The following is a 14,632-nucleotide window of genomic DNA, read 5'->3' as shown; positions in this document are numbered from 1 at the left end:
CGAAGGACGGGGAAGTGTGGCGTGCTGCAGTCTGTGCGGTTGCAAAGAGTCAGAGGACTTAACAGTAACAGCAACCTCTAAATGAAATTTAGTGTTTGTTTCTATTTTGGATGCAGGCAACAAACCACAGTGGTAATGTTAGTGCCAACTGTGACTTTGTCACTAGTAAATGTTACTTTTAACTTTTCTTGTATTTGTTTGTTTCTTGAGGATAACATATAATTAGGTCTTGCTTTTTTTTATCTTGCCTTTGAATTTGAATGTTGGAATATTAGAATAGATGATTTACATTTAATGTAATGATGTGGTTGCCTTTTAATTCTATCCTGTTTTGTATTTCTCCCATCTCGTCTGTGCTTTTTTGTTTGCTTGTTTTTCCTGCTGTTTTGTGGATGAATTAATTGTGTTGTTCAGTATTTCATTTTATCTCAGCTCTTGGCTTATTTGCTTGCTTTCTAAGTCACATCAGTCGTGCCCGACTCTGTGTGACCCCATAGACGGCAGCCCACCAGGCTCCACCGTCCCTGGGATTCTCCAGGCAAGAACACTGGAGTGGGTTGCCATTTCTTCCCTGCCCTTCTATCCCTGTTGTTGCTCTAGTATGTACAGTATGCATCGTTAACATATAATTGAAAGCGAAAGTGAAAGTCACTCACCCATATCCGACCCCATGGAAATTCTTCATACACTTCATGAAATTCTCCAGGCCAGAATACGGGGGTGGGTAACCGTTCCCTTCTCCAGGGGATCGTCCCAACCCAGGGATTGAACCCCGGTCTCCTGCATTGCAGGCAGATTCTTTTACCAGCTGAGCTACCAGGAAGGCCTGATACATAATTACCTACCTTCAAATAATATTACTGTACTACTACAATATAACGTAAGAACCTTGAACATCATTCTTCCTGTTCCCTTCCTTTCCTATGGTATATTAAGTGCATGCTGGTGAACATTTTTCCTCTCCTCAGTTTTTCTTTCTTTTTGGGGATCTGAGAGGATTTTTTATTTCACTTTCATTTTTGAGGGCTATATTCATTGTATTTGGCATTCTAGGTTGACCATATTTTTCTTGAAGCATTTGAAAGGTGTATTTTCTTTTGTCTTGCCTAGCTTCTTGAGAAAATCTATATATTTTCATAACTTTGTTCTTCTATATCTAAACTTTTTCTTTGGGCTTCGTGTGATTTTCTCTTTTTGACAACTTTCAGGAATTTGATTATTATGCATTGTTCTTTTCTTTGTATTTATACTAAGGAGAGGATGCATTGAATTTCTTGGATCTATGAATTTATAATTTATCAAATTTTGAAAGTATTTTATTATCTGTTTTATTTTTCGAATTCCCCCCCCCCCCCATTCCAGTTACAAACGTATTAGCCTACCTGATAGCTGGATATTGTCCAGTGGTTTTCTTCTTTTTTCTTCTTTTATTTTCCTTCTTCCTTTTCTTTTCTCCCTCCTTCCTCCTCTGTCTCTCCACTCTTTACCCTCCTTATCATCAACTTTATTCTATCTTTATCTCAGTTCCTTTGAAGTTTCCTTCTGCAGTGTTTAAGATACTGTTAAGCGCATCAGACATTATTTTTGAACATTGAAAGTTCATTTTGGTTGTTTTTTATGTCTACCATTTCTCTCCTCGTTATATTTTCCTTTAAATCCTTGAGCGTATTTATCATATCAGTTTTAGAGTTCTTATGGACTAATTCCATTGTCTCAGTTCTGGGACTGTTTCAGTTGACTCATTCCACCCTAATTTCAGGTCATATTTTCTTTGTCATCTGTAATAATTTTTTTGGATGCTGTGGACATTGTAAATTTTATATTATTGAATGGTGGAATTTTTTTTCTTCTTTAAAAAAATTTTGGACTTGTCCTGACAGGCAGTTTTTTCTATGGATTGACTCAATCCTTTGAAGCTTGTTTTTAAGCTTTTTTTGGAAGCATGTAGAGTATTTTCTTTCTTGAAGAGCTCTCTAGTCTTTCCCATTCTATTGTTTTCCTCTATTTCTTTGCATTGATCACCGAGGAAGGCTTTCATATCTCCATGCTATTCTTTGGATGCATTCAATGTGTATATCTTTCCTTTTCTCCCTTGCTTTTTGCTTCTCTTCTTTTCACAGCTATTTGTAAGGCCTCCTCAGACAGCCATTTTGCTTTTTTGCATTTGTTTTTCTTGGGGATGGTCTTGATTCCTGTCTCCTGTACAAACCAAGGGAACATTTCATGCAAAGATGGGCTCAATAAAGGACAGAAATGGTAGGGACCTAACAGAAGCAGAAGATATTAAGAAAAGGTGGCAAGAATACACAGAACTGTACAAAAAAGATCTTCATGACCCAGATAATCACCATGGTTTGATCACTCACCTAGAGCCAGACATCCTGAAATGTGAAGTCAAATGGGCTTTAGAAAGCATCACTATGAACAAAGCTAGTGGAGGTGATGGAATTCCAGTTGAGCTATTTCAAATCCTAAAAGATGATGATGTGAAAGTGTTGCAGTCAATATGTCAGCAAATCTGGAAAACTCAGCAGTGGCCACAGGACTGGAAAAGGTCAGTTTTCATTCCAATCCCAAAGAAAGGCAATGCCAAAGAATGCTCAAACTACTGCACAATTGCACTCATTTCATACACTAGTAAAGGAATGCTCAAAATTCTCCAAGCCAGGCTTCAGCAATACGTGAACCGTGAACTTCCTGATGTTCAAGCTGGTTTTAGAAAAGGCAGAGGAACCAGAGATCAAATTGCCAACATCTGCTGGATCATCGAAAAAGCAAGAGAGTTCCAAAAAAACATCTATTTCTGCTAATTGACTATGCCAAAGCCTTTAACTGTGTGGATCACAATAAACTGGAAAATTCTGAAAGAAATGGGAATACCAGACCACCTGATCTGCCTCTTGAGAAATCTGTATGCAGGTCAGGAAGCAACAGTTAGAACTGGACATGGAACGCCAGACTGGTTCCAAATAGGAAAAGGAGTACAACAAGGCTGTATATTGTCACCCTGCCTATTTAACTTATATGCCAAATACATCATGAGAAATGCTGGGCTGGATGAAGCACAAGCTGGAATCAAGATTGCCGGGAGAAATATCAATAACCTCAGATATGCAGATGATACCACCCTTATGGCAGAAAGTGAAGAAGAACTAAAGAGCCTCTTGTTGAAAGTGAAAGAGGAGAGTGAAAAAGTTGGCTTAAAGCTCAACATTCAGAAAACGAAGATCATGGCATCTGGTCCCATCACTTCATGGCAAATAGACGGGAAACAGTGTCAGACTTTATTTTTCTGGGCTCCAAAATCACTGCAGATGGTGATTACAGATGTGAAATTAAAAGACACTTACTCCTTGGAAGGAAAGTTATGACCAACCTAGACCACATATTAAAAAGCAGAGACATCACTTTATCAACAAAGGTCCGTCTAGTCAAGGCTATGGTTTTTCCAGTGGTCATGTATGGATGTGAGTGTTGGACTATAAAGAAAGCTGAGCACTGAAAAATTGATGCTTTTGAACTGTGGTGTTGGAGAAGACTCTTGAGAGGTCCTTGGACTGCAAGGAGATCCAGCCAGTCCATCCTAAAGGAGATCAGTCCTGGGTGTTCATTGGAAGGACTGATGTTAAAGCTGAAACCCCAATACTTTGGCCACCTGATGCGAACAGCTGACTCATTGGAAAAGACCCTGATGCTGGGAAAGATTGAGGGCAGGAGGAGAAGGGGACAACAGAGGATGAGATGGTTGAATGACATCACTGACTCAATGGACATGGGTTTGGATGGACTCTGGGAGTTGGTGATGGACAGGGAAGCCTGGCACGCTGCAGTTCATGGGGTTGCAAAGAGTCGTACACGACTGAGCAACTGAACTGAACTGAGAGTATTTTTTTACTCTAGGGTTTGTTTAGTGAAGTGAAAGTTGTTCAGTTGTGTCCAACTCTTTGTGACCCCGTGGACTAAACAGTCCATGAAATTATCCAGGCAAGAGTACTGGAGTGGGTAGCCTTTCCCTTCTTCAGGGGACCTTCCCATCCTGGGAATCAACCCAGGTCTCCCTCATTGTAGGCGGATTCTTTACCAGCTGAGTCACCAGGGAAGCCCTGGTTTGCTTACTTCTGTACTAAAATATGAATGGGAGAGCCCTGGTGGCTCAGGGGTAAAGAATCTACCTGCCAGTGCAGGAGGCATGGGTTCAGTCTCTGGGAAATCCCATGGATAGAGGAGCCTGGCAGGCTACATCCATGGGATCACACAAGAGTCAGACACAAGTTAGCGACTAAACAACAAAACAAAAAAATACGAGGATTCTGGAATTTCAAATGAATTACCTTTTTTCAACAAAGAAGACCTCTGGTCAGAACTTTGGATAGTTTTCAGGAAAAACAAACAAACAAAAATGAAAAATGTCATGTTATTTTATGTAACAGTTGTATGTTCTTAGGCTATTCTTAGCATGTTTACTAATCTTTGATTTTTTTTTTCTTTCAGATTATCAGTATTTAAACAGACCACATCATGCGTGAGTACAAGCTAGTGGTCCTTGGTTCAGGAGGCGTGGGGAAGTCTGCTCTGGTAAGTTAGCCAGCTAACTATAATGAATTAATATAATACAAAAAGGATGTTCATATCTTCTTGCCTTACAATTTCTAGTCACTAAAGAGAAAAAGTGGCATTGTTTTTATATGCCTAGTATCTGGCTCACCAGGGGACCCAGACTCATTGAGTAACCATGGATGTGTATTTTTATAATGGTGGCTCTTCTTCTTTCATTTACCAAATATTTATTAACTATCTATAATATGGCAAACATTAGTGTTTGTGATTTAAAAGAAAGAAATTATTCTCATTTCTAAGGAATTTACTTTCTAGTGGGGAAAACTGATCATTAAAGGTACCAGTGGAATAATTCCTATCCTACCCTACCCCAGGCTTATGTAGCATAAAGGTCATTTTTTTGTACACATGCTGTATTTATTATTTATTGAGCTTCTACAACATCAGACTCTAAAGTTACAACCGTCAACAAAATAGTCACAGTCTTCTTCATAGAGATAAGAAAGGAAGTTGGAGATATTACAAAAGAACAGAGACTATTTCTGCAAGGTTCAGTAAGTTACAAATAGCATATCAGTCACTTCCTTGGGAATAGAATTGGAAAAAGTGGTAATAAATAGGTTCAATTATCATTACATATGCTTTTGTGTCTTTTGCACTTTTTCATATGTCCATGAATAAAAATAGAAATCCATAGGAATTAGTGAGGTTGTCTAGGGAGGGACTAGAGAGAGAAAAGTCAGGACAGTGCTCTGAGTACCTCTCAACCTTGAAAGAGTGGGTAGGATTGAAGGATCCAGGATGGAACAATGTATCTTTATACTTGGATATAAAGAGTACCTTTACATGACTGTGCAGAAGTCATAACACAGAGGTAGCTGGTTGTGATCAAAGCAGCTTCAGTAGGAATGATGTCATAACCATCCTGGGTAGATTGAAGAGTAAATGAGAGCTGAGGAGATGGAACCACTATTACAGATAGTTGAAGCTGACCATATTCAAGTTGACCTATTTAGTGCAAGCTAAAATAGTGTATAAAATATTTCACTGGCTAGTTGAAGTGTGAATGACATTTGAATCTCAGCTGGCACTCCAGTACTCTTGCCTGGAAAATCCCATGGATGGAGGAGCCTGGTGGGCTGCAGTCCATGGGGTCGCTAAGAGTCGGACACGACTGAGCGACTTCACTTTCACTTCTCACTTTCATGCATTGGAGAAGGAAATGTCAACCCACTCCAGTGTTCTTGCCTGGAGAATCCCAGGGACGGGGGAGCCTGGTGGGCTGCCGTCTATGGGGTCACACAGAGTCGGACACGACTGAAGTGACTTAGCAATAGCAAAAGGGTGAATATGATATGTGACTGTGATTATAAATTTAATACACTCAATAAATTTTAATTCCCTCTTTTTTTTCCCCCCACAATTAGAAAGCATGTTTCAAAACTTTTTAAAATTTATAACTTTTGCCTCTATCCTTTGAGGGCATGAGATAAAAATTGCTATAGATACATAAAGGTGGGTAATAGGAAACACTGATAAATTTTCAGATTTTAGTGAATGAGAATCCATGTCCTTATGTATATGTATCCTGGTTGTATTTTAAAACTTAATATAGTAATTATTTTAACAGTGTAATGTCAGCTGACCGTTTTTAACATGACCACCTCCTTTCATAAATATATTATTAACTATGAATGTGTCCTTATAAGGAAAAACAATGATACTTTATATTTGCATGTTCACCCAGAGTTTTCACATAATTTCACTTAATCTTTACCACTTTGTGACATTAAACGACCTAATAGACGGGCAGGTTTTTCTTCTAAGTCCTTAACTTTTATCTGCTTTTTTTTTTCCTAGACAGTTCAGTTTGTTCAGGGAATTTTTGTTGAAAAATATGACCCAACGATAGAAGATTCCTACAGAAAGGTAAACGTGAAACTTGTATACACATGCTTACAAGTATCCATGGAATAGCTTTTTTGAAAATAGTTTTGAGAAATGATACAGATACTCTGTATCTATTTTAAAAAGTTTCACCAAGACAGACTATTGCTTAACTATAGAGAGCTCTGTGTTCTTACTGATTGTTAATCGTTCTTTAATGTATGCATTTAACGATGGGAATTTTCTGAATGTAGAAAAATTGCATATAAATAAGTATATTTTTTAGGTATATTTTTAATTCTTTTTATGGACTAAAATTAGGATCACTTTATGCTTGAAGTTATACTGTGACTGAAAGTTATTTTTATGTAGTTAAATAACTTCAGAAATATTTCATCTTTAGACTTAAAAAATTCTATATTTGGATTCTGTATAATTCTGTAAGGGGTGGATACCTGGCACTGTACATTTTTATCCCAGCCTATAGAAAGCACAACACCAAGAGTAAAACTGCTAACCATGGACTTTGCATGGTAATGTGTTGATGCAGATATAGGTTCATTGACCCTCCCACTTGTACCACTCTGATATAAGTCGGGTGCTGCTATGGAGGAGGCTAGCAAGGAGCAGGAAAGGGATATATTCTGCTCAGTTTTGCTGTGAACCAAAAACTACTTTCTGAAAAATAACACTTATTTAAAAGGAAAATAAATTTTAATAGTTGGTCTTGACAAAAAGTACTGTTTTATTTAATTATAAGACTAGCTAGAATTGTGGCGAACTTTCATGATTTTATTTCCCAAGTATGTTATGGGGTAGAAAAGACAGTGCTGTAAGAAAGCCTGGTAGGCGCCCCCATCCAAAAGATTAAACCTGCCTTTCAACAAATAAGAAAGGGTTGTGTTGTCAGATGTTCTAGAATTTACCGTAAATAGTACTGTAACTCTTGCTGAATTAAGTTCATTAAGCCTACCAGCAGAGCAGTTTCATTATCTGCAAATTGGAAACAAAATTGTGATATTTTGAGAAACCACAGACCTAATCCATTATTCATTGAACATGCCCCCTCACAGATTGTGCAGATTATTATCACATTAGTCCTATAAGTGGTGGAGTGTGAGTTTGTAGAACTGCCCATGGTCCTCTTCATCAATCCTTTATTTGACACAGAAGCAGTTTAAAATAGTCCTTAGGTTAACAAGTTTATTTTTAGAAGACAGTGTTGCATTACTGAAATCTCCCCCAAATAAGTTGCTGGTTAAAGCTTCAACTATAAACAGAGATCTGTACCTTGAGTGCTGAAGCACTTTTCTTAATCCCATATTTATTAAAAATTTTCCAAACCATTAATAGTTGGTACTTTCTTTGGGCCAGCCTTCTCTTTTTCTGTAAAACCCTGGGAAAATAGAATTTAGTACATAAAATTTCACCTTATGCACACAGCTTTTCCAAAGAAGTACCTTTTTGTTAAAGTCTTGAAAACTGTATGAGTTCAGTGTTATTGTGTTCCCTTTATCTCTTCAATTTAAATTTTACTCTGTATTAAATTGGGGGCACATTTTAGTAAAACTTTGACGACTTGAATGTGGTAAGTGGTCAGTTTTCTTTACCCCCAAATCTTGGCTATATTTTGAGCTACTTGGTACTTTTGTGCCTTGTTTTGAAGATAATATAAATATACATACTTTATGCTGTTTTTTTCCCTTTTAGAACTATACCTGTTTATTGCTGTTTTTCTTAAATTGCAGAATATGACCACTGCCTTCTAATAATAACAGAAATCAATGCTCATATTTCAAGGTGGTCAGAAAAATATCTAAACTCAGCATTAACATTCCTGGTAGAATGTGTTTGAGACCTCCTATTCTTTATTATACTACCAAGTTAGGTCTCCACCAATACAGCAAACTGGTAGAGAAAGGCTTCCAGTTGTTAATAGGAACTTTGAGTGAAGAGGTGGGAGGAAAACAGACTGACATTTTGGTGTTACTTTTTTATTCTCCTCCACCCCCAACCCCGACCCCAACAGCAAGTTGAAGTAGACTGCCAACAGTGTATGCTCGAAATCCTGGACACAGCGGGAACAGTAAGGATGTTTCTTTCTCTCTCTCTCTCCTTTTTTCTTGTTAGATTTTAATTTGTAAACAGGTTTTTGTCACCTGATTGATTCCTCTGAGTAGAAACAATTGTTCTGATTAAGAACTTAAGTCTCTAAATGTAAAACTTCTTACATTTTCTTACGTGCATTAAACTCTTTGATGTACTTAATGCCCACATATCACTATTAAATTGTTGAGTTCACCTACAGAATCTGTGTGTTGAGTTTCTTTTTTCCTGTATTGAGGTGAGCGTTATGCTATTACTGCTCTTTAAAAAAAAAAGGTATTTAAGGTATTTTAAATCCAGAATTTTAGTTAAGATAGGTATTTCGCTGGGCTTAAATAAGACTGTCTCTTGATACCATGGTAATTCATTTATTTTAAAAATTGTTTTTGCTTTTTATTAGCATTTTAACATCTCACAGGACTAGTGATGTAGCAGTGTTTTCTGACAAAAATCTTTAGGATTATTTCGAGCCTCATTTTTCATATCTTTAAAGGAGTATAATGATGATAGTACATTATAGGGTGCTTGTAATGATCAAATGGGGCTTCCCTGGTGACTCAGTGGTGAAGAATGCACCTGCCAGTGCAGGAGACTCAGGTTTAGTTCCTGGGTCGGGAAGATCCCCCGAAGAACTGAACAGCAACCCACTCCAGTATTCTTGGCTGGGAAATCCTATGGACAGAGGAGCCTGGTGGGCTGCAGTCCGTGGGGTTGCAGGACAGTTGGACGTGACTTAGCAACTAAACAACAACACTGATCAAATGAGATGGTGACTATAAATCATTTGGCACAAAATACCTATAATATAGTTAATGAACTCTATGTATTTGCTTTTATTTTATTATCTTCACTTGTCATTACCTTTTTAAGTTTTTTTGTTAATTAATGATGTTTTATTCTGCCACAAAAAATGCACACATTAAATGATTTTCTTTTTTTTTCTCCATATGTATAGACTTTTCCTGTTAGGCAGTGCTCTAAAATGAATGGCATTCTTAAATGTTTTAAGTTGTTTTAAAATTCACAAATATACCCCATTATAATTTTATAAATGGTGAGAAAGTTTCAGATCAAAAAACATGAAAATACTGGAGCAATTAGAGTACAAATTATACCATATTTTCCTGTCCTTTTGTGGGAAAATGGATCTTTATTCCAACAGGAGCCTTGTATCAGCTGAATTGAGGTCTCTCCCTCTTGCCACTTTCCCCAACCCCCAATTTTCCTAGCTTCTGAATCAGCAATAATTCCCCATTGTTTCCAAAGACCCCAACAGTTAAAAAACTTAAAAAAAAACTTTCTACTTCTTCCTTTCACAGCTTCTACAACTGTGAGGACATTCTTCTTCCTCTTGTCCAAATTAAGGAAGTTTTCCTCCACTGCAGAGATCCTCCCTTATTTTCTCAAATATCTTGTATTTTTCCCATCCTAGCAGTCAGCATGCTGTGTTATAATTTTTTGTATATTTGTCTATCCCCAGTGCCTTGCATAAAAGTTGGAAAGTAGTTGATGCTCATTAGTCTTATTCTAAATCAGTTCTTTCTCCTTTAGGATTGCTCACTTTCTCCAACACTGCTTTAGTCCAAAGTGTTGGTGATTTTGGTATCCAAATAGAATCTGTATGGGTAATAGAGATGGTTTAGTAGCTTGGCTTGTCAGTTTCTTGACCTCTACTCTGCTTCATTCATTCATTCCCATGGTCTTTACCCTAGACTGTATGATAACCAATAATGTAATACCGTCCTGAATTTCATTTTCAAGTGTCTTACTCTTCACTCACCATCTTGTTTCTCCAGCTCACTTCCTTTCAAACCCTTCAACTTCTCTGGCATCTGCAGTCTGTTTATTCTAATATCTTTGATTATCCCTCATATCCTCAAGCCCCTCTTTACATAGCTTCAAGCACATGATCTGTCATTCAGAATACATCCCTCACATATATCCTCAGTTCCCTTGACTTTTTCAGCAACCTTTGATTCAGTAGATCATTATCCTTCTCTGTGAAAATTTTATTCAGTTGACTTCCAGGAAACAATACTTGCTTGGTTTTCTCCTTGTATCATTCATTGTTTCCAAGTCCTTTCCTGATTTGGCTTCATCTCCCCAACCTGTTAATGTTGGAGGGCATCAGGGTTTACTCCGTGAACTTTTCTGAAAACACTACCTTGGAGATCATCTTTTGTAGCACCAAAATAATTTAATTAAAATCTGGATATATAAAAGAATTATATGCAGTTTTTCTAAATCACACAAAAACAAATTAAAGTGAGGACTTCCCTGGTGGTCCAGTGGCTAAGACTGCACCCTCCCCCTGCAGGTAGCATGGGTTTAATCCCTGGTCAGGGAACTAAGACCTGCATGCTACAGTAGCCCAGCCAAAAAAAAAAAGTGGTTAATATTTCCCTTGTAATTCTACAGTTTATTGTTTTTAGTCAGGTAAATAGGAGACAGGAACATTCACCTCAGATTTTCCAGAAGCTGTGTATCATGTCTTGAGTTTCCTGTCACTATAACATGTAATAAAGAATTCAGTAGCTAACTTGTTGTTATTCTGATTTAAATTGTTTCCATTTTATTGTTTCAATTCAGTACATTTAAGGAGTCATATTTATAATTTATTGCATGTTTTTATTATAGGAGCAATTTACAGCAATGAGGGATTTGTATATGAAGAATGGCCAAGGGTTTGCACTAGTATATTCTATTACCGCTCAGTCCACATTTAATGACTTACAAGACCTGAGGGAACAGATTTTACGAGTTAAGGACACAGAAGATGTAAGTATTTCTCTCTATATATGGTGTATTGCCATCTCTCTGTGGCCAAATATAAAGTATCCATTTTCTGTATCAATAGGGACTTGGAGGGTATCTACCTTGTGCCTAAAAGAGGCCTGGTAACCAAAAACAATTTTAAGCTGTCTAAATTTACGTGCAGATAATATACTGAGAGGGTGTCCCAGGTGGCTCAGTGGTATAGAATCCACTTGCCAAGCAGGAGACACGGGTTCAGTCCCTGGGTCAGGAAGAGCCCCTAGAGAAGGAAATGGCAAACCACTCCGCTTGCCTAGAAAATTGCATGGACAGAGAAGCCTGGCAGGCAACAGTCCATGGAGTTGCAAGAGTCAGACACGACTTAGCAACTAAACAACAACAGATATGCCGATGAGATGGTTAGAAATGAAATGAAAGGACATGAAATGAAGGACACGTATGTAAAGTTCCTCTTTTTCCGCTGCACTTATGACCCACCATGTGCTACATGGGTCACAAGTGTAGTGAAAAAAGAAGAGTCAAAGAATACTTGGTAGCAGAAGGGGGACTCAGATTTTGCTTGGAAAGGTGGCAGTTAATTAATGTCAAAAACAGTGTTCAGAGAACATTATCAAGAACCATAAGGCTTTGTTCCCATTTCTAAAATTCTCTCGGTACAGTTTTTACTTAGTTATTTCCTTTGAATTATGTTAAATATTTTAATTAACTCAGTTTTTACAATTATTTTTGTTTTAGATTTTTTTAATGTTAATTTTTTATTGTGGTAAAATATACTGTTTTAGAAAATTTATTTGATGTATAACGTGCCTTTTTGCAAAGATGAAATCTATATTTTACACATTTGTCTCTGTTTTGAATTACAAAGTTCCTTTTCAAAAGTTGTGTAAGTTAGGGTATAAAATTTCATCTGGACCTTCCTTTCTGTTTCTGTGTGTTCTCACTCATTATTGATGGGAACACAGGCACCTGCTCAGCACCATGACTTTGGGTGATATTGTAGGCAGGAGGGGTTTGCACCATATGACTCATGACCAGCCATAACCTAATGAATAGTTCTCTTTCTTCATGACTAATTCATCTAAGAGAGTTCTTTTTTCATAGGCAATTACATGCAAATCACTGAACTCTGATAATGTTAATCTCTTTATCCCATGTAATAAACTAGAGATCAAATCATAGATGAAGACATAGCTGCTCAGTGGCTTTATTTTTAGTCTTACTGTTTCTTCATGTCTCACCTAAGCTAGTTTTCAGATCTAGAAGTAAAACTTATTACTGTGTTGGTTGTGCTGTGTTTTTGACGTTTGTTGGTCCTGTGAGTTGAGGCACTTAACACACACCCAGACCATTGAGTATGTTCTTCTCTGTATTGCAGGCGTTTCCTTTTCCTTCATATTTTTCTACTTGGAATTCAGCCATTAGCATGAGTCCACATAATAATTTTGGGATTATATTCTTAAAATGATTTTAGCAGATCAATGTGGTAGAATCTTGTCCATTTTTTTCTGTCTCTTCCCCTTGCATCTTCTCCCCAACACACATACATACACCTTTTTTAAAGCACTTGGTGAAGCTTATGGGCTTCCCTGGCTCAGATGGTAAAGAATCTGCCTGCATTGTGGAAGACCTGGGTTCAATCCCTAGGTTGGGAAGATCCCCTAGAGAAGGGAATGGCTCCCACTCCAGTATTCTGGCCTGGAAAATTCCATGGACAGAGGAGCCTGGCAGGCTACATCATGGGGTCACAAAGAGTCTGACATGACTGAGTGACTTTCACTTTCACTTTTCTTTGGTGAAACTAATAATCCTAACACATTTTAGTTGGTGGAGGGTAGTTGCTTGCTTATCAGAAGCTGAGTAACAAGTATGTTGGTTGCTTATTATATGTCTTTTCCTTTCCACAGGTTCCAATGATTTTGGTTGGCAATAAGTGTGACCTGGAAGACGAGCGAGTAGTTGGCAAAGAACAGGGTCAGAATTTAGCAAGACAGTGGTGTAACTGTGCCTTTTTAGAATCTTCTGCAAAGTCAAAGATCAACGTTAATGAGGTAACCAACAGCTGTGAGGCAGCACAAATAAGTGCCTTTTGAGTTTCCCTTCTTTCAAGCTAACAGTCAAAAACAACTTTTTAAAAAGAAAAAGCAGTGTTCTTTTAAGCAATCTTCATCAGTTTATGGAAAACACTAAGTAATTCCTAGAAACTATATTCCTTCTCTGTATAAAATCACTTTGATGGCTATAATGAGAACATATATACTTACCTTGTCGGCAAAGGGGAAGTTTAAGTTAAAGAAAGTGTATTTTAAATCCTGCTAAGCCTCTAAATGACACACCAGAAAGTGGTGTGTGAAAATTGGCATATCACCCTTGTCTTACAGCAGTTAGCTATGCAGATGTGTGTAAACAGGTTGTAAAATTCAGTAGAAAAATACAGAAATCAAGGTAGTTACTATAATGAACTTATGTTGTACAGAAAGACGTCGTGTAATTTGAGTCGTGCTTCCCTTTGGTGTATGACTCGAAGAATCTGTGTGAGTGGATGGATACAGAGCTATAATTCACTCTGTCTTTTAGGCCTGTTAGAGCAGGTGTACAAGGCTTTTTCTGTCCATGACTTAAGCATTCTGCTATCCTGAGAACACAGCTGGGGACAGGAATGCTTAACAAGTGAGCTTGTCTGCCTGAGTGTAAAGGGCCAATGGTTTACTGGATCCCTGAAAGATGAGTGCAGTTCCCAACTGCCACCACCACATCCAAGCGAAATATTAAGAGGTTCCCTTGCTTTTGTTAATTTTAACATCAGGCTTTAAAACAAACAAAAAAATGAAATAGACTTCTTTCCTTTCCTAGTAGAGCAAACGTTCTCATTTGCCAGTGTGCTTGCCATTTATCTTTAGGACTTCCCTGGTGGCTCAGATGGTAAAAGCGTCTGCCTACAAGGCGGGAGACCCAGGTTTGATCCCTGGGTCGGGAAGATCCCCTGGAGAAGGAAATGGCAACCCACTCCAATACTCTTGCCTGGAAAATCCCATGGACGGAGGAGCCTGGTAGGCTGCAGTCCATGGGGGTCACGAAGAGTTGGCCATGACTGAGCCACTTCACTTTCACTTTCTTTTGCCATTTATAGGATCACAGGCAGTCACTAAGAATTCAGCACACCACATAGATGAAAGTTAAGACTGGGTTGGGTTGTCAGAGTCTTCTGTGTGTTTTTGCTTGCCATTCCTCTCCGGCCTTTGGTCCTTTTGGTCTCTTTTTCTTTTATGGTTATAGACAATGACCAAATTATTTTAAACATGTGGTGTGA

The 14,632-nt window shown here is 37.9% G+C and overlaps 1 protein-coding gene across 4 annotated transcripts in view; it reads left to right on the top strand.

The window, feature by feature from the left end:
- The window catches only part of RAP1A (RAP1A, member of RAS oncogene family), an 87,975-nt gene that overhangs the window by 61,496 nt on the left and 11,847 nt on the right, over positions 1–14,632 (top strand). For all 4 annotated transcript variants that reach the window (NM_174448.5, XM_010803154.3, XM_059881663.1 and 1 more), the window contains 5 exons: positions 4,492–4,575; positions 6,418–6,486; positions 8,474–8,530; positions 11,188–11,328; positions 13,230–13,373. In NM_174448.5, coding sequence (NP_776873.1) covers positions 4,519–4,575; positions 6,418–6,486; positions 8,474–8,530; positions 11,188–11,328; positions 13,230–13,373 — 468 coding nt within the window. In that variant the 5' untranslated portion in view covers positions 4,492–4,518. The remainder of the gene's footprint in view (positions 1–4,491; positions 4,576–6,417; positions 6,487–8,473; positions 8,531–11,187; positions 11,329–13,229; positions 13,374–14,632) is intronic.

This window comes from Bos taurus, chromosome 3, assembly GCF_002263795.3.
Source record: "Bos taurus isolate L1 Dominette 01449 registration number 42190680 breed Hereford chromosome 3, ARS-UCD2.0, whole genome shotgun sequence".
Lineage (NCBI taxonomy): Eukaryota > Metazoa > Chordata > Mammalia > Artiodactyla > Bovidae > Bos > Bos taurus.
Note: the sequence above shows the minus strand (reverse complement) of the source record. Positions and strands in the feature narration are given on the sequence as shown.